This window comes from Bos taurus, chromosome 16 (genome assembly GCF_002263795.3).
Source record: "Bos taurus isolate L1 Dominette 01449 registration number 42190680 breed Hereford chromosome 16, ARS-UCD2.0, whole genome shotgun sequence".
Classification (NCBI taxonomy): Eukaryota; Metazoa; Chordata; class Mammalia; order Artiodactyla; family Bovidae; genus Bos; species Bos taurus.
In genome coordinates, this window is record NC_037343.1 from 4,645,507 (window position 1) to 4,665,139 (window position 19,633).

At 44.2% G+C, this 19,633-nt stretch overlaps 1 protein-coding gene and 1 pseudogene across 1 annotated transcript; both read left to right on the forward strand.

Moving 5' to 3' along the window:
• Positions 1–7,681: 7,681 nt before the first annotated feature.
• Positions 7,682–12,305, forward strand: IL20 (interleukin 20). The gene is made up of 5 exons (XM_059875646.1): positions 7,682–8,297; positions 8,578–8,643; positions 8,754–8,906; positions 9,570–9,644; positions 11,092–12,305. Exons 1-5 carry the CDS (start codon positions 7,956–7,958, stop codon positions 11,167–11,169), a joined length of 714 nt encoding a protein of 237 aa, XP_059731629.1. The 5' UTR covers positions 7,682–7,955; the 3' UTR covers positions 11,170–12,305.
• Positions 12,306–18,141: 5,836 nt separating this feature from the next.
• Positions 18,142–19,633, forward strand: LOC787998 (integral membrane protein 2C-like; annotated as a pseudogene).

Consider the following 19,633-nt stretch of genomic DNA (forward strand, 5'->3'; position numbering starts at 1 on the left):
TCTACTCACTCAGTTCAGTTCAGTTCAGTTCAGTCTCTCAGTCGTGTCCGACTCTGCGACCCATGGACTGCAGCATGCCAGGCCTCCCTGTCCATCACCAACTCCCAGAGTTTACTCAGACTCATGTCCATTGAGTCGGTGATGCCATCCAGCCATCTCATCCTCTGTCATCCCCTTCTCCTCCTGCCTGAAATCTATCCCAGCAGAAAGTGTTGGTTTTCTCTGTGTTCTGTAAGCACGTGCGATGTCCCCCCAGAGGGGCTATAAAGCAGCCAAGGGCGTGAGACCTCCTGAGGCATCACTAATATAGCATTCAGCAGTGTCTTGCAGATTGAAGTCATTTAGTTAGTACATGTTTATGGAAAGAATAATTTAAAACCTATTCTATTATATACAAAGAGTAATCAAAATCTACTCTTGTTTTTTTACGATTTGCATAACTAGGCATATATTTAAAAACTTACTGGCAAATCAATGAGCCAGATAGGCAAGGTCAGTTTTATTCTCCATTTTATTGATGAATCAGTGAGTGCCTGAAATGTAAGGACTGTTTTTGGGTCATCCAAGGTCACCCTGAAAATTGTTGGTGAGAAAGTAAGTGTTAGAAGTCTCCTGGTTCTCGATCCCATTTAGGCCAATCAACACCCTCTACATTCTTTCCATAGAAAATTTATTTCTTCTGCCAGAATTGTGATAGGAAAGCTTCTCTCATTTTCAAGGGATGCTACCTACTGTTCACAATGGGTTAAAAGTGTTATTTATTGGAAAGAATACTTGATTGATTCCACTGCTTAAATCTTTTACCAGCTAAGTGACCTTGGGCAAGTTACTTAATCACTCTGACCACAGTTTCTCCATTTGTGGAATGAAGGAATTGGACTAGATGCACTTGAAGTCGCTTCTAGCTCTAATACTCTAGGAGTGATATTGTGGCAGGGGTCCCCCTGGGTTCCCCCCAAATTAAATGATGAAATGCTTTCATTGCAGGCCACTGTCTTCTCTAAAGGTTCTAGGATTATATCAGCAGGCAGGGGTCAGCTTGCAAAGGGAAGAGACAATAAAACCCTATTTCACTTTTGTCCAACTTTGTAGTAATTTTTGTTACAACTTGAGTAGGTCATGTTACAGAAGGTGTGGGAATAATTTGCAATTATTTCCAGCAATCATTTGTAGTACCGAATCAACATATTCTTAGAATGGTATGATTAAAAATAAATGCTCCAAGAAAAACTGAATTTCATTATATTGGGAAATTTGAAAACCTTCTGATTTCAGGACTTGAGAGTGAGTTGCAACAGTTCCTTGCTTGCTTCACAAACTCAGTAACAACACCCATCCTGTTTATTTCCTATGAAACGGGTCCTTAAGCAGCTGGCATTGCCTATGATAGAACGGAATTATCCCAGTGATTCAGGAATCCTGGGAGGGATGATGGGGAGTGCTAGAGTGAGAAAAATGGTTTTTGTGGATTGTTCTCAGACAGATAAGATGGGTGGTCTGTTCTTTCAACTGGACATCATGTCAGGTCTCTCCCTTGTACACGGGGCCAGAAGTAGAACTGGGGATCCTGTCCCCTGGCATGTTCCCACCACTCTTCCTGAGCCCCTTGTCCCTAAGAACACACAATTTAATGCAAAGAGTAATAAATTTCAATTAGGTCAATGTCTCCATTCTGTCACCAACTTTCTCCTTCATCGCCATGTTGACTCCCTGGGCCTTAGTATCCTCACATCAGTAATAACAGTAGAAAAATATGCTGCTTTTTGAGTAAGTCCTGCCATTCACTGGCTGGGGCAACTTGGGAAAACCTCTTAATTTCTAAGCTTAAGTTTCTTCATCAGAAAGTTGGGTTATAAGACCTACCTCAAAGAGATAATAATTTATTCAACACACATTTATTAAATGCTTACTATGAACTGGGCCCTATTCTAGGCATTTATAACACAGCAGTAGATAAGGCAGACAAAATTCTTAACCTCAAAAAGCTTATATTTCATTGATGCTTTTGAACTGTGGTGTTGGAGAAGACTCTTGAGAGTCCCTTGGACTGCAAGGAGATCCAACCAGTCCATTCTGAAGGAGATCAGCCCTGGGATTTCTTTGGAAGGAATGATGCTGAAGCTGAAACTCCAGTACTTTGGCCACCTCATGCGAAGAGTTGACTCATTGGAAAAGACTCTGATGCTGGGAGGGATTGGGGGCAGGAGGAGAAGGGGCCGATAGAGGATGAGATGTCTGGATGGCATCACTGACTGGATGGACGTGAGTCTGAGTGAACTCTGGGAGTTGGTGATGGACAGGGAGGCCTGGCGTGCTGTGATTCATGGGGTCGCAAAGAGCCGGACGCGACTGAATGACTGAACTGAACTGAACACGAGAATCAGTTTACATGTATTAGTTTATACATAATACATATTATATATTATGATTATAATGTCTACAGTATTTAATATGTCAGTCCAGGTACTAGGCTTAGGATACTCTCTATATATTATCATTATAATAATATTTGATCGAATCATGCGACAAGGCCCATATCAGACCAGTCTTTTTTTATTTTTAATTTCTTTTATCGCCATATAGTTGATTCACAATGTTGTGTTGGTTTCTGGTATACAGCAAAGCAAGTCAGTATAGTCCCTCTTCCTCCTTGACAACCAAGTCTGTTCTCTCTGTGAGTCTGTTTCACTTTCATAGATAAGTTCACTTGTAATATCAGACCATCTTGACCTACACAGATGGAAATCGGATATGGTTCAGCCTAGCCCAATTTTTACTATCCTTGACTCCCCTTTGCCCTAAACTACACATTTAATCAGCCTCCAGATTTTTTTTAAATGTATTTAAATTCCCTCAAGTCCATCCACATCTCTCTCTCTGCTGCTGCTACTGGTTGAAGCCACAGTGAAATCTCTCTGGGAGCACTTCAGTGGCTGCATTCCCTGTCTACAGTTTTACCTCCCTGAAGTCGATTTTCTAGTGTCTCTCTAATTTAATTGCTCCTTGCTGAAAGCCCTTGTAACACCTTGCTTTTGGATAAAGTGTCAACTCCTTAACATATCTAATTTTGCTTCTACCCTCCAACCAGCTTATCTTTCATTCTTGTGTCCCCATCCTCCTCTCTCAGTCTAATTTTAGGCTGTTTGGTAATTACTGATTAATTTGTAAGTCTCCATTTTCAGGTTCAGCTAAGCCTGAGATCCTGTGGTTTTAGGCTACAGAATAAAGAAAGAATAACTTGAAATCAATGTGTTAATTCAATAGTCATCAAGTTCCTTGGGCTATACAGTAGGCACCTTTGCTGAGCACTTTCCAGGAGCCATTGGGTACTGGGACCATGAAGCTGAACAAGGTGCTCTCAAGCTCGTGGGAGATACAAATATATAACCAAAAAATTTCAATTCACTGTCCTAACTACAAAAGAGGTATACAAAATAAAGGTGGGAAGAAGGGATAAATTTTGCCTTGGTAAGTGGTGGTGTAGAGAGAGAAAAAGGTTAGGGTGAGGCAGAGGAAGTTTTTTTTAATAGCAGGTAAATTGAATTGGTGTTTGTACAGAGTGCAGGATGGGCTCTATTGATTAGATTTTTAAAAGAATAACGTATTCTGATATAGGAAAAGTACAGACTCCACTATTAAAGTCGGTTGAGATTGCACGTGAATAACTAAGTTGACTTAATCATTACAGGTAACTTAGAACAAAACAACTGGGTTCTTCATGGTTAATGAAGAGGAATTGACTGGCAGGAGTACAGCTTATATTTCCTGAATGTCTTGTTAGACCATGTTTCTCAATTTTACTTCAATCACAGGTATGGATGAGAAATTGTTTACTTAGCAACAAGGATGGAAAAACAGGCATACACTCAAGAGATATTTAGATATTCACACATGTTTTCAACATTTATCAAGCCTTACAATGAAAGTTATAGTCTTCATTTTCAAAGAACTTTAGGAAGACATTAAAAGGAGTGTTCTGATCAAAGATAGATGAGCCAAGCATCATAGTGACATTGAATGTCAGAATCGGAAAAGGTCTTATACATTATCTATTCCATTGCTCTCAATTTACAAACTGAAATCCAGAAAGACAAAACAACATGCCAAAGTCTTCCTGTTAACTATGGAATCTCTAGACTTAAATACAGTACTTCAGAGTCTTAGATATTGAATAGGAAAAAAAGTTGCAAAGGAATATATTATCTTTCTACCATTTTGAGAGTTTTCAAAGCATTGTTGGAGGGTTAATCTCATGTGCCTTAATTTAATTTTGCCTAGATGTGTGGTCCTGCCTGATGGATTAGTCCTTGTCACGGAGGGCAACATTAGATTCTCACATGCCAAAGAAAAATCTGCTATTGGAAGTCAGAGAAGAGAGAGATTGCTTTGGGCCAATGTAGTTTAGGAATAAAGAATTGGGGTCCACTCTTCAATGACGAAGGGAGGGAAAATAGGGTAACCATTTTTGGAGAGAAATGGTGGGAAAAGCAAAGGCAAAATAAAACAGGAGGAGTGAGTCCACAGTGTTGGAGTCGGGGAGAAACCTGGTTAGGATGCCTGGTTTAGAGGAGGGGGTGTAGAGGAGGGGGAAAAGCACCTCTTGGAATTCTCTTTCAGTTCTGTAATTCAGGGATCTTTTCTGTCCTGATTACCATTTTACCTTCCTTCTGGGAGGGAGCCAGAAAGAAAGAGGTATCTTTTAACTAATAACTATAACAAGTAATCCCCAAGAAGTGCTTCTTAGTGGAGGAAGGTGTTGAGGTAATCCAGCCTGCAATTAAACTGCCTCAGGCTGGGAGGAAGTACACTGTCACCAGAGAAATTCCAAGGGAGTTTTAGCCCTCACCTGCTGGAGCTGACTTCCTTCATGTGACTTGTTGCTGCTGCTGCTGCTAAGTTGCTTCAGTCATGTCCGACTCTGTGTGACCCCATAGATGGCAGCCCACCAGGCTCCCCCATCCCTGGGATTCTCAAGGCAAGAACACTGGAGTGGGTTGTCATTTCCTTCTCCAATGCGTGAAAGTGAAAAGGGAAAGGGAAGTCGCTCAGTCGTGTCCAACTCTTAGCGACCCCATGGAGTGCAGCCTACCAGGCTCCTCTGCCCATGGGATTTTCCAGGCAAGAGTACTGGAGTTATATATACATAATTGGAAGCCCCTTAGCTTGAGACAGACTCCTAGGAGATTGCAGACAGCAGCCCTTCCTGAACTCAGGTAAGAGAGCGCCCTCTCTCTACACAATTCACATGGTTCTAGAGATAAGTCCAGTTTTCCCAGTCAGCTACCCAGGTGTGTCCAAGGCCATGTCCAAAGGAGTCCTTTTCATTAGGACAAAATATCTTGGAGGATAGAGAGTTGTCAGGTTTATCTTTGTACTCCAGTACCTAGTATGACATTCAAGATAGTGGGTACTTAATACATGCTGATCAATTTACCACACACCTACTATGCTCAAGGCAACCAACATCATTCTCTATTTGAATGATTTGATCCAAATCTTTTTGAAAAGAACTGATCACTCACTGCTGCTGCTGCTAAGTCACTTTAGTCGTTTCCGACTCTTTGCGACCCCATAGACGGCAGCCCACCAGGCTCCCCCGTCCCTGGGATTCTCCAGGCAGGAACACTGGAGTGGGTTGCCATTTCCTTCTCCAGTGCATGAAAGTGAAAAGTCAAAGTGAAGACACTCAGTCATGTCCAACCCTCAGCGACCCCATGGACCACAGCCTACCAGGCTCCTCCGTCCATGGGATTTTTCAGGCAAGAGTACTGGAGTAGGGTGTGATCCACAAATCATGCATCATTTGTTTAAAAGTCTAAACAAGTTTCTGGGGTAAATTGAATTATCACCATTTTGGGGCTAAGAAAAGAAAACTTAAAGAGGTGTGTCAACTAGTCCAAGGTCACATAGATGGAGAGTAAGTAACTCCCAGATTTACCTGTGACATTTCCAGTGAAAGTCCAATGTCCTGGACCTCCCTCAGTCTTGGGAAAACTGGGATAACCTACATTGATGGAGATTTGTAGAGCACACATTGGGACTGTTTTCTAACCCAGAGTTCTCTCTGATACTTTGGGGTGTAGTTTGCTTATCCCCTTTTCCTGTATGTGGCAGTATCCCAAGTGAACATGAAGTAAATTATACCAAGCCTATTGCTTGGCACATAGGAGAATATCAGCAAGCAATCATGATTATTATTGCTGTGCCAAGCCACACTGGAGCCTAAGGTAAAGGGTAAAGATGTACACGCCTATACATATGCTTTTATTATTTTGTGTATGTTATTTTTTCAAGATATTAAGGTAGTGGAAAATTCTTGAAAATTTGAAAAGTAATTGTATTACAACTCACATTATTTTTAAGCTTAAATATGTTATTTATGTTCCAAACACAATTTATTATAATTTTACTTTTCTGGTTTTAAGGGAAGAAACTCATCATTGATATTTTCATCATATATTTCTGGGAAAAATTAATCACTATCGGTACACAGAAACATAGACACAGATATAGATACATAGATAGGTATAGATGGATGATAAACATATATAAATGGCTCGATAGATCATATATAGATAGATATGAGCGCTTCCCTGTTTAGCTCAGCTGGTAAAGAATTTGTCTGCAATGCAGGAGACCCCGGTTCAATTCCTGGGTCGGGAAGATCCCCTGGAGATGGGGTAGGCTATACCCTTTCCAGGATTCTTGAGCTTCACTGGTGGCTCAGTCAGTAAAGAATCTGCCTGTGATGCAGGAGGCCTCGGTTTGATCCCTGGGTTGGAAAGATGCCCTGGAGGAGGGCATGGCAACCCACTGCAGTATTTTTGCCTGGAGAATCCCCATGGACAGAGGAGCCTGGTGGGCTACAGTCCATGGGGCTGCAAAGAGTCAGACATGCCTGAGAGACTAAGCACAGCAAAGACAGGTATCAGTACTCATCTTCCCTATTGTCCTGGATTCCACCATGGCTCGGCATGGCACTGTCAGATTCTGTCTTTATTTAAATTGTTGGTCTTTGCTCACCATGGATTTTTTTTTGTTGTTGTTAATTTTGCTACTGCATTAAAACATTCTTTATCTTGATTAAAGAGACTTTTGCCCCCTCAAGTTTTGTGCCTGAGATGAGTGCTTCACTCTCCTCTTCCTAATCTCAGCCCATTATTATTTTATCTTAACACTCAGCAAGTACTATAAAATGCCCTCTTATAGAGCAAGCTTTGCCCCAAGAAGAAATGAGTTCCTTCCCGCCTTTTTCCTCTTTCTCTTGGGAATGCTTTCTTGATCTTGAACCTGAATTACAAGGTTAGGAAAGCTTATACTCTTGGATGAGGCCCAGGTGTGCCTGACTACAGTCTTCCTGCAGAGGGCACAGTGGAGTCCAGCCACCCCCAGAGGGTGGAGAGGTGTTAGGTGGAATTAGGCTGATTGCCCAACAGAACTTGTCTTTCCCTGGCAGGATTATTATGAAATCATTGACTTTCTACCTGGCTTCTGGGCTGAAATAAGTCTACCGTCCCCAAACAATCAACTTGATCTCAGACAAATGTCAAGTAGAGCTAAGTTCCTCTGCCCTGGGGATGGCCATGAAAATCCAGACAGTTTCCCTCAAATGCTTTTGGTGGCTCAGGAACAGCTTCTGTGTGGTTGTTTTCCCCCAGTTCCTCTGTAGGTCTAAGGGGAGGAGAAGGGTGAGTTACACTGGCATTCTGGAAAGGAAAACTATATACGTCAATTCGCCAAAACATGTTTTGACATTATCCCTGAGATGTCGTCCTGTGTCTACTCACTGCAAGTGCCTGCTGCCCCAGGCTTTACCTGCTGGGCAATGACGATGGGGCTGGGAGGGGAACAAAATAAAGGAACCAGGACCTGTAGCACCAACCCACAGGCAGGCTCTGAACAGGCACCTGAAGGCGTCTCTTCTGGGAGGCTCACAGTCTTTCTTAGTAAGTTGAATGAATGCACCAGACCATCTGAAGTCAGATGAAACTATTAAGTTTCTTGAGGGGCATGGGGGATGGGAGAGAGAAGTCCTTAGTGGTGGCATTGGCTTATTAAGGGATGGGATGGGGAAATCGGTAAGTCATGCTCTTCCCTTTGAATTCTTAGCTCCTGTGGTCTCCAGATTCTGGCACAAGATGAGAGGTTCTGGTCTTCCCCTCTGCCTTCTTTCTGCTGTGTTTTATCTCTTCTGGACACCTTCTGCTGGGCTGAAAACACTGCATTTGGGAAGCTGTGTGATCACCACAAATCTTCAGGGAATTCGAAGTGGATTTTCAGAGATTCGGGACAGTGTGGTATGTGAGGGAGGCACCCCACCTTTCATCTTGTGACTGCTTCCCCACTTTTCTACTTATCTGTCCTCCATCAGGGTGGTCACAAAAAGAAGCAGGTTGGGGGCTCCTTACCAGGAGGATATGTTGCCAGGAAGTATCTATAGTTCATAATGTAAAAGTGTTTTTGGAGAGGGATTCTGCCCACTGGGCCATGGCACGGAGCGGATGGGAGATCTTGATGTCTAGGATCCTGGTGGGAGTCACTGACCTGTACTTTCTTACCTTGCCCTTTTCTGTTTAGCAAGCCAAAGATGAAATCATTGACGTCAGAATCTTGAGGAAGACTCAGTCTTTGCAAGGCACAAAGGTATGTGTTTGGTCCCTATGAATTCTGGGAGGAAATATGAATTGGGGGCATCTTCATCGACCTTGTCCCTGGACACCCTGCCCTCACCAATACACCAGTCTTCTTTGTAGCCTGCAGATCAGTGCTGCCTCCTCCATCATATACTGAGACTTTACCTGGACAGGGTATTCAAAAACTATCAACCCCCTGACCACCATATCTTCCGGAAGGTCAGCCGTCTTGCCAACTCTCTTCTCACCATCAAGAAGGACCTCCAGCTGTGTGTGAGTATGGGTCTTGGGTAAAAGGATCCACCTCAGCACATAACTTAGCAATCAGGCTCATCTTAGACCCATTTAATGGATGGAAAAACTGAGTTCGAGAGTTCTAAATTAATCTGTGTTGAGCTATGTGACTAGGTAATAAGAACTCAGTTATATTGACTTTTGGATACATGCTCTATGCAAAATGTCTAAAGAACTATAAAGTGCTGGCTCTTTGATGTCACCAACAATCATCACTATATGTGAATGAAATCATGGTTCTTCTGTGAGTTATCCTATGGTGTTTTAGGGCATCCTGAGCCCAGGCAGCTAATCAGCAGACCACCAGACTCAACCTCAAGATAGGACCTCAGAACCCAATTCGCTCTTCCCATGACGCTCCCTGGGAGGGAAATAGATTAGAACAGGGGTGCAGGCCAGAAGGGACACAGGGCTCACAAACTCCTTCAGTGCTGCCTGTTTCTGAACAGAAGCAACGAGCTCTATATTTGAGCGTAAAACGCTGGCTTCCTTTTCTAGCTGATGTACACTTTAGTGATCCCAAATAAAGAAGTATGAAAAGATTTCTACAGGTGGAAAGAACAGAACTCCTACCTACTTCATGTCAATGGCAGAAGATTGCAATCTTTAATAACATCTATCATTCTTTGGTATTCTTTTCAGCATGCCCATATGTCATGCCCTTGTGGGGAAGAAGCAAAGGAGAAATACAGCCAGATTCTGAGTCACTTCGAAGAGGTATATGCAATTTTGGCCTTGGTTGGGATGAGTGTGTTTTCAGAAATGATATCATAGATGGGTGGGATGGACATTCATACTCAAAGAAATCCTAGTGGCCCTCTGAGGGCACATGGACTATCCATCTGCTTTAATGGGTATCCCAGGGGATATCCATGCAGGCTTTAGAAGGGTGCTGTCTCTGGAAGACGCTCTGGGAATCAAGAAGGAATAGCTGTGATTTCATCAAGTCACCCCGGAGACATCTGGACCTTTCAGTTTCACAGATTAGAGGCATTAATTTTCCACATTCACACACACACGTGTGCATGCTAAGTTGCTTCAGTCGTGTCCGACTCTTTGCGACCCTGTGGACTGTAGCCCACCAGGCTCCTCTGTCCATGGGATTCTCCAGGCAAGAATACCTGAGTGGGTTGCCAAGCCCTTCTCTAGGCGGTCTTCCTGACCCAGGGATGGAACCCTCATCTCCTGCGTCTCTTGCATTGCAGGCAGAATCTTTACTACTGGGCCACGGGGGAAGCCTTCACACACATATACATCCCTTCAGAAACAGTCATTCACCATTTCACACATGACTTTGCCATGCTCTTTCTCACCTCAAAGCCTTCGCATCTCTGTCAGGAAGACTGGAGTTTGTTTGCTGCACACTCTACTCATCCTTTAGGACTCAGCCTAGGTATCACCTACTCATCCTTTAGGACTCAGCCTAAGTATCACCTACTCATCCTTTAAGACTCAGCCTAGGTATCACCTCCAGGAAGGCACTGGCTACTTCTCTGAGAGTTAAGTGCCTCCCTGTCGTCCTGAGGGGACCCCGGCAGTTATTCACCACACTGCATTTTAATTGCCTGCTTCTGCTTGTCTCCTTTACATGACTGTGAATTCCCTGTGGGTAGTGATGGTGCCATTTATCCCTGAATCCCTAGCCAGTCCAGTGCTTAGCACAGTAAATATTTGTTCAGTGGGAGGATGCACAGTAGGCAATCCCTAAACACACACACACACAGAAACACATATCTTTCTTTTAAAAGCAGTTTTACTCTCTGTGATTCAAGAGGCTGGGGTTGTAGTCCCAATTCTGCTGCTCTTCTGGGCCTTAGTTTCCCTATATAAGACTAGTGTGACTGCTGCTGCTGCTGCTAAGTCACTCAGTCGTGTCTGACTCTTAGCGACCCCATAGACGGCAGCCCACCAGGCTCCGCTGTCCACGGCATTTTCCAGGCAAGAGTACTGGAGTGGGTTGCCATTGCCTTCTCCGCTAGTGTGACTAGACTCCGTGATTTTCCCTCTTGTGAGATCTTGGTTCCATAATGTCTTTCAAGCTCTTCATTTTGAAAATATGCTCCATTTATAATCCCTGACAGACCTACCAGTGAAAGGAGAGGATTGAACTTGGAGCCCATGTTGTCTCTATGAGTTGCTCACCTCTTTACTTTGTGTCTTCCAGCTTCCGCCTCAGGCAGTGGTGGTGAAGGCTTTGGGGGAGCTAGACATTCTCTTGCAATGGATGGAAGAGGCAGACTAGGATGAAAGTGATGCTGCTGAGAGTATTCTGGGCTCAGCCCTCAGGACCCATGGAAGTACGACCGCGAACCACTGTCTCTTTGTTGTGTAATTTAGTGCTGGTGACCATGTCCATTATTTATTTATTATTTGTTTCCTTATTTTGGTTATTAGTGTTTCTACTCTTAATTAAAGAAACACAATGCCGGAGAATGTTCAAACTACTGCACAATTGCACTCATCTCACATGTTAGCAAAGTAATGCTCAAAATTCTCCAGTCTTCAACAGTACATGAACCAAGAACTTCCAAATGTTCAAGCTGGATTTAGTAAAGGCAGAGGAACCATAGATCAAATTGCCAACATCCTCTGGATCATCGAAAAAGCAAGAGAGTTTCAGAGAAACATTTACTTCTGCTTTATTGACTACACCAAAGCCTTTGACCGTGTAGATCACAACAAACTGTGAAAAATTCTTAAAGAGATGGGAATACCAGACCACCTGACCTGCCTCCTGAGAAATCTGTATGCAGGCCAAGAAGCAACAGTTAGAACTGGACATGGAACAACAGACTGGTTCCAAATAGGAAAGAAATATGTCAAGGTTGTATATTGTCATCCTGTTTATTTAACTTATTTGTAGAGTTTATCATGCGAAATGCCAGGCTGGCTGAACCACAAGCTGGAATCAAGATTGCCAGGAGAAATATCAATAATCTCAGATATGCAGATGACACCACCCTTATGGCAGAAAGTGAAGAAGAACTAAAGGGCCTCTTGATGCAAGTGCAAGAAGAGAGTGAAAACGTTGGCTTAAAACTCAACATTCAGAAAACTAAGATCATGGCATCCGGTGCCATCACTTCATGGCAAATAGATAGGGGAAACAATGGAAACAGCAAGAGACTTTATTTTGGGGGCTCTAAAATCACTGCAGATGGTGACTGCAGCCTTGAAATTAAAAGACAGTTACTTCTTGGAAGAAAAGCTATGACCAACCTAGACAGCATATTAAAAAGTAGAGACATTACTTTGCCAACAAAGTCTACATAGTCAAAACTATGGCTTTTCCAGTAGTCATGTATGGATGTGAGAGTTGGACTATAAAGAAAGCTGAGCACTGAAGAATTGATGCTTTTGAACTGTGGTGTTGGAGAAGACTTTTGAAAGTCCTTTGGACTGCAAGGAGATCCAACCAGTCTATCCTACAGGAAATCAGTCCTGAATATTCATTGGAAGGACTGATCCTGAAGCTGAAACTCCAGTACTTTGGCCACCTGATGGGAAGAACTGACTCATCTAAAAAGACCCTGATGCTGGGAAAGATTGAAGGCAGAAAGGAGAAGGGGATGGCAGAGAATGAGATGGTTGGATGGCATCACTGACTTGATGGGCATGAGTTTGAGCAAGCTCAGGGAGTCGATGATGGACAGGGAAGCCTGGCATGCTGCAGCCCATGGGCTCGCAGAGAGTTGGACAGGACTGTTTAGTCAGAGTGACTAAACAGAACTGAACTCTTAATCTGGATCATGGTTTTATAAGATTTTAGTAAGATCTTTTCTACTGTTGGTTGTATTTATTAGTTAATGTATTTATTTATTTTTCTATTTAACTTATTTATTTTTCTATTTGAAAATTAGACTTTTTAAAAACAACTCACAGATTATATTTATAAGCTGACTAGAGCAGGTTTTTCATAGAGTGAACAAACTCTCTAAGTTCTAGAGGAGTGGCTAGAATTTTATTAAATTAAGGATATATTTACTGACCACCAGTGTTCTGTGAGATATTTAAAACTGAACTAATGGCTACTAAGTGTGGGTTGTGGAAGAAGGAATTTTGATGTAAGATTATAGGCTTGTGTTACAATTACTGACCACCCCACTCAATTCCTAGACCCCAGACTTGTGTCTCTTCCAGCTATGGAAGCCTATGTGGCCAGGATATATTTTTACAAATAAAGTTTTCTTTGTATAATATCTGCTTGGAGTTTGAGAATGCATCAGGAGTGGAAACAATGGTTTCCACTGGGATTGAGCTTGATTGGGATGGGTTTCTAAAGGGATGAGCTTGAGTCTTATATGACCTAGGGACCTTGTACTCCTTTGGGGCAGGAAGTTGCCAGTGGGAACCTAGGCCTTCTCTCTGCTGCCAAACACCCCCCCCCCCCCGCTGCCACACCCACCCCAGAGCTGTGGGTCTGCCAAATCACCCACAGCTCTGATTCCTCCACACGAAGGGGCTGTGCGGGGATGAGGGGAATCAGCCCTCCCTGCTTCTTTCTCCCTGGCACTGAGCAGTCTTCTCTGTGCTCCTGCTTTCTCCCTCATTTCAGGCTCTCATACTTTTGTGCCAGAGGTCTTACTTGCAACACAAATTACAATGAGCAGGAGGTTCTATTATAAGGGTTAAGAAGACATAGGTGCAAAGTGTCCTGCCTAGGGAGGTGCGTACGCCCTCTTTGAAGGCCTTTCCATTTTGGATTCTGGCCAGCGCCACAGTCTAGGTTATTCTTGGATCAAGTCTTTGTGTTTGGAACCAACTACTAAGTTGGTGTTCTCCATCCAGGCCCCTTTCATGCTGAGCTTCCCTGGGCTCGGAGCCAAAACTCTGGCCTGGGCTGCTTGCCTCCTCCCTGTCCAGCTCAATCTGAGCTGCATCTCAGCTTAGCAGTTTAACTTGCTCAGTTTCAGAAACAGCAGACTAATGCTTCTATAGTGAGCTTTGCTGTCTCTGCTCCCAACCCTTATCCCAGGTCCTGATGAAACTTAAAGAACTTTACTTTTCCTCATTATTAAGTGACAACTACCCAGTGGAGAAAATTTGGAAAATACAAAGAAGTATAGAAAAGAAAATTAAAATCACTCATAATCTTATCACCCACAGATAACAAGTCTGAAATATTTAGGTATGTTTTTTCTACATCTTTTTTTTATTGGATTCAAGTCATGATTCACCTCTCATTACCTGAGTGGTTTGGGCTGTAAAACTTAACCTTCTTGGAATTTAATTTCTTCTTCTGGAAAACAACGTTTCAGGGTGATGGAAGAAATGGTTCTTTACATTCCTTTAGAACAGGGCATTTTCTGCTTTTATATTCCTCATTATGATCACCCTTCTCCTATCAGAATTTCTTGTTGCCCCTCCCCTGGTTTCCCTGACCAGTCTGACAAACAACTCAGCTTTGGCTCTCAAGGAATAGTTGAGAAGGAGAATTCACTGAACTCAGTGTAAAATGAGAACCAATACCTCCAAGAGAGGGCTTCCCTGGTGGCTCAGACGGTAAAGAGTCTGCTTGCAGTGTTGGAGACCCAGGTTCAATTCCTGAGTCAGGAAGATCCCCTGGAGGAGGAAATTGCAAACCACTCCAGTATTCTTGCCTGGAGAATCCCATGGATGGAGGAGCCTGGTGGGCTCCAAACAGCTGGACACAACTGAGTGACTAACACTACTACCTCCAAGAGATATGTGATGGCAAAGAGGAGGCTAGTTTTATCTGCCAAGTGTGAGTCTTTCAGATGGGCATGTCTCAGGTTAACCTACAGAGCTGAGGATGAAGTTCCTCCATTTGTTTCTTGAGAAGTGTTTCTGATTCTTCTGAAAGTCTGGGCCATGGGAAGCCTTGGTCTTTTGGAATTCCATGTTACCATGTGACCACTCCTTACCTGTCTATTCCTCTCCCCTGTAGGACCCATTTCCTCCTCTAAGTTATTTTTCTGGTCTCCGCTTGACCTATCACAGTACCAACAATGGGGAATACAGCAGTGGAGAGTCAAGTTAGTTTGGGGACATGAAGGTGGGCCTTTAAGGGACAGACTCTAAAGAATAGTTTGCAATTGTCACTTTCAATTCATTAAATTAAAATTAAACAATTAAAATCATTGCTGTCATTTATTAAGTACTTATGTGCCAGTCACTGTACTGGAAACTTCACATACATTATCTTATTTAATCCTTAAACCTGTGAGATACGTTATTATTACCAGTTTGCAAGTGAAAACGTGTTCAAAGGTGATAAGCAATTTGTGTACGGGCAGAACAAAGAGTTGAACGCAGACACCCTGATACCATAGCCCTATACGGCTTCCCACTCTATAAGCCACTTCTTTCCCAACAGTGGCATCTTGTGTTCAGAAGCTCAGTAGTGAAGAATAATAAGTTTGGGCTTCATAGAGATATGAGTGAAAATCCTGACTCAGAAACTCACTATCTTGAACAAGTGACATAGCTATCCTTAGTATTATCCTTAGTTTCTTTATCTGAAAAGTAGGATTATACTACTTACCATGCTGGGTTGATGCGAAGAATAAACAATAACTTGTACAAGCACATCTTAAGTATCAGGTACTGTTCTAAGTGTGTTACAAGTGTCCATTCATTTAATTCACACAAGAACATGATGAGATAGGTGCTGCTGTTATTCCCATTTTATGGATGAAGAAACTAAAGACCAGAAAGGTAAAATCTCTTGTTCAAGTTGTTCAAGTTCACAGCAAATATTTCTGAAGGTAAAATATGAAGACAGATGGCAGCCTAGTGAACCATGCATTTAACCACTTCGCTTTGCTAGCTGGTTGGAATGCCCAGTACTTTGAGAGCTCTTGGTCAGTAGAGGCTCTGGCTGTAACAATAGCTCTGCCTGGAGAGGAAAGTGATGAGCCTTCCTTCCAAGCTATTAACTCCCTGGTGCCACTTACCTCTATAACATCTTTATTGAACTTCATTTTTCTAGTCATCTGAACCTTGTCTCCTCAATAAGCAGAATAAGTTCCTTTGGAAATGATAGGATTGACCTGTCCACTCTGATTACTTTAAGCTCTTAGACCTTGGATTAAGAACCTTAGAACCACTCTACTTTTCTGGGCCTCAGTTTCTGCTGAGAGAGTGCATATAAAGATGGACAATGGCTACACTCTGTATAAAAGTAGAACTCTGATCCATAGTCTACAGCACCCAGCCCAGGAAACCAACCCATTATCTGCAGTAAGCAGCCCATGGAGCTGGTCTGCTATCTGTAAGTTAGATTGGTATGAAATCAGACCACAGTCTCTAGCAACCAGCCCATGAAGGCAAACCATAACTCTTGTAGCCATTGGATTCAAATGGCCAGGACTTGATTAAAAACTGGCAACTTCCTCAATTTTTGTCCCTGTTTCTAACCAAGCATGAACCGGAAAAAGCCAAATAATGTGTCCTTAACCAATCACATAGGATGTTCTGCCTCTAGTTAGCCTACTGATGGCCCCTCGTGTCAACAACCTCCAGTTAAGGCATATCTGACAAGTTCCTTGTTTTCTCCTGTAACGATTTCCCACTTCTGCAGGCTTTTGTCGTTCAGTTGCTCAGTTGTGTCCAACTCTTAGAGTCTCTGCAGAAATGTGTCGTGGTGGCTGACTCTCTTTCTATAACAAGCTCTGAATAAATAGCTTTTCTTGATCTCTTTTGGTTGGTCTTCATTTACTCCACACTGCAAAATTAAATGAAAGAGTTAGGACAGATGATTCTGAATTCTAGAAACTGGATGTGCTAAATCTATCTCAGAAGATCCGATCTAGCTGCTGCTGCCTTCATGACTGGAAGGGGTTTGTATGGTTCCTGTGTCACCAGCTTTGGATTCAGAATTTGAGGTGAGCATATCAATTGGAAATACCCAGGTGATGTCAGTGAAACTGGACAAGGCTTCCCTCTGATGGAGGGGTGGGCTCAGAAGGCAGAGGATCTCCTAAAGCTACGAATGAGATCCAGCTGCAGGGTGGCTCAAAGAATAAAAAAGTCTGCTGAACCTTTCATTTCTACCATGCCCTAGGATTGCCCCAGCTTCTTATTTTCAAGGACTCAGGTCTTCTCCAACATAGTCCAGTGTAACTTTGTCTACCTGTTTCTCTTCCATACAGATGGAGAATGAATGGACCATTTCCCTGCAGGACTCTTAAGTTCCTGCAGGACAGGACTGTGTTAAAAAAGCCTACTTTATTTCAGCACAGTATAAAATTACATTATTGATGAGGACTAAATTCAAAAGCAGGCGAATGGAATGTGTCTTTAAAAGTTAAAAAAAAAAAAAAGAAACTACTGTTCTATGTTTGAGGCCCTCAGCCAATTTTTTCATGAATTAACAGCTTTGGCTTTTGCTAGAAAATAGATAACCCACCCTGCAGATTGGGCCTTGTCAACAGGAGGCAGCAGAAAAACAACTGGTAAAAGAATGAACTAACAGAGCCACTCCTGATTCACTGCAAGACTGGGAGGAAAGCAGGTGACAGACACTCTGGTTCAGCCCAGCTGTCAGGAGTACAATGAGTCAGTTGCTTAACAAAGGAAGAAGGCAGGACTCAGAGGCCTGGAGGCAGGAAGCTGTGGATTACAACCAGAGTGCTAATACCTTTCAAAGTACATTCTTTGAACATTAGAGATAGGAGAGGACTTACAAATTACTTTACAGGGTAGCTGGGGTTCAGAGAGGAAAGTGACTTGCCTAAGGTTACACAGAGAGTTATGGCAGAGTTGACATTAAAGCTCAGGTCCCTGTACTTCCAGGACCACTACATCTCAATTTGGTTTAAGAAGAAATAAAAATAACCCAGATTGGAAATGAAGTCAGTCTTTATGCATAGATTACAGGCCCATCTAGGGAGAAATATCCAATGGACTTACAACAAGCTAGTAGAATAAAAAAGTTTTGTTTGATAGCAGGATACAAGGATACAAGATCAGTTGTATTCCCATATACCAGCAACAATCAACTGGAACTTGAAATTCTTAAAAAATACTACTTACAATAGCATCAAAAAGTAGGAAATCCTTGAGGATAAATCAAGAACAAAATATGTAGAAGGGCACCAAACTTCCCGTGCCTGCAGAGAGCTGTGGTACAGACGGGCTGAGAGGAGAGTGGCTGCCAACAGAGGGCGCAGGGCGGACGCACGGCCCACGCAGCCGTGGTGGAAGATCCGCTTCCAACTGGTGGTGGCCTTCATCAAGGCCGGCAAGACTGACAAGGCTTCGGCCTTGGTCTCTGCCCCGGTGCCCACCCTGGACGCTGAGATCCTGCTGACCCTGGCTGGGGAGAAGCCCTTGGGAGGAGGGCCCCCTCATCATCCCTACAAGACGCGGGGGCTCTGTCCATGGGCATGGACTTGCCGCTCATGGGCCTGGTGTTCGCCTCCGTCCACATCTACAGATCCTTCTTTCTCATTCAGCTGGCCCGAGACAATTTTTTCCACTGTGGGGTCTTCTAGGAGTCCTACCTGTCCTTCCGGGTCCGCACTCGCATGGAGCTAGAGGAGGACGGAAGATCTAACTGGAGGAGAGGAACTGCGAGGGCATCAACGTGCTCATGCCCTGGTTTGGGGACATCCTCCACGATTCCAGCAAGGCTCACTGTCTATCACGACTTCTCCCTGGACAGGAGCCACTTCATTGTTCAACGCCACCAACCTGCTGCCCCCTCACAACTTCTGGGAGTTCCTGGTGGGGACGTGCAGAGGGGCACCAACTTCCCGCAGACATACGTCACCCCAGAGGAGATAGTGGTCAAGGAGCACGTCAGCGACAGGAGGCCTCGGCCTTCTTCGCCTCCCACCTGTTTGTAGTGGGAAGGACACCTACCGCCGGTGGCGCCGGGTCACCCGGAAGCGGAAGTACAAACGAGGGGCCAACAACAGCAATGGCCACCCGCCATTTTGAGAGCTCGTGGGTGCGGAGACGCCAGGGTGAGGGTGGTGGGAAACCTGCCTCGGGCTCCAGGCTTGCCCCGACCCTCTCTCATTTTCTCTGGAGGCCGCTCCCTGGCTCTCCTTCCATTCACTTAGCTCATGCTTTGGACACCTTTCCCTAGATGGGACATGTGTCCCCTTTTCTCTCCAGCCCTGCTCACCTCCCTGTACCACAGCTGTGACGTCTCAAGGCTACCATCTCTGCCGACTTCTCAGGCCTGGGGGGTGGGTGGGGCGCCCAAGATGGTTCTGTGACCCTCATGAGGTCAGGTGACTGGGGTCCTGAGTGGCAGCCAAAGGAGAAGGATTGGCTGGAAGGACCAGGCCTGGCCGGGTGTTGGGGTGAGGAGAGGGAGTGGGTTCAGGAATGTCTGCATAGCTGGGAGAGTCCTGAAAGGCACCTTGCCAAACCCACTTCCTCGCCAGTGCTGACTCCCGGGCCTGAGCTGAGGATGGAGGAAATGTGCTCAGGAATGGCGCCCCCCACCCCTCCTCCAGAGCCCAGGGACGGTGGCTGTCCTGGGGATCTCTCCAGGACTCATGTCAGTGCCTTCAGCCACCAGTGGGAGCCTGAGTTTGGAGGGGTGGGATGAGTCTGTCAAGCACAATCAACTTCCCAGTGGAACCAAAGAAGGAAGGAGTCGGGGCTGGAAGGGCAGGAGCTCAAGGAGGATCCCCTAAGCCACAGTCACAGAGGAACATCTTGGGGTGGAGCGGTTCTCTTTTCATCCTGTCTACTGGCAGCTGGGCGAGATGAGCAGTGAGAAGAGA

Coding starts and splice junctions, on each gene's coding strand:
- IL20 (XM_059875646.1), top strand. CDS start 7,956: ATGAATGCACCAGACCATCTGAAGTCAGATGAAACTATTAAGTTTCTT. Junction 8,907..9,569: donor AGAAGGACCTCCAGCTGTGT/GTGAGTATGGGT, acceptor TATTCTTTTCAG/CATGCCCATATGTCATGCCC. Junction 9,645..11,091: donor TTCTGAGTCACTTCGAAGAG/GTATATGCAATT, acceptor TGTGTCTTCCAG/CTTCCGCCTCAGGCAGTGGT.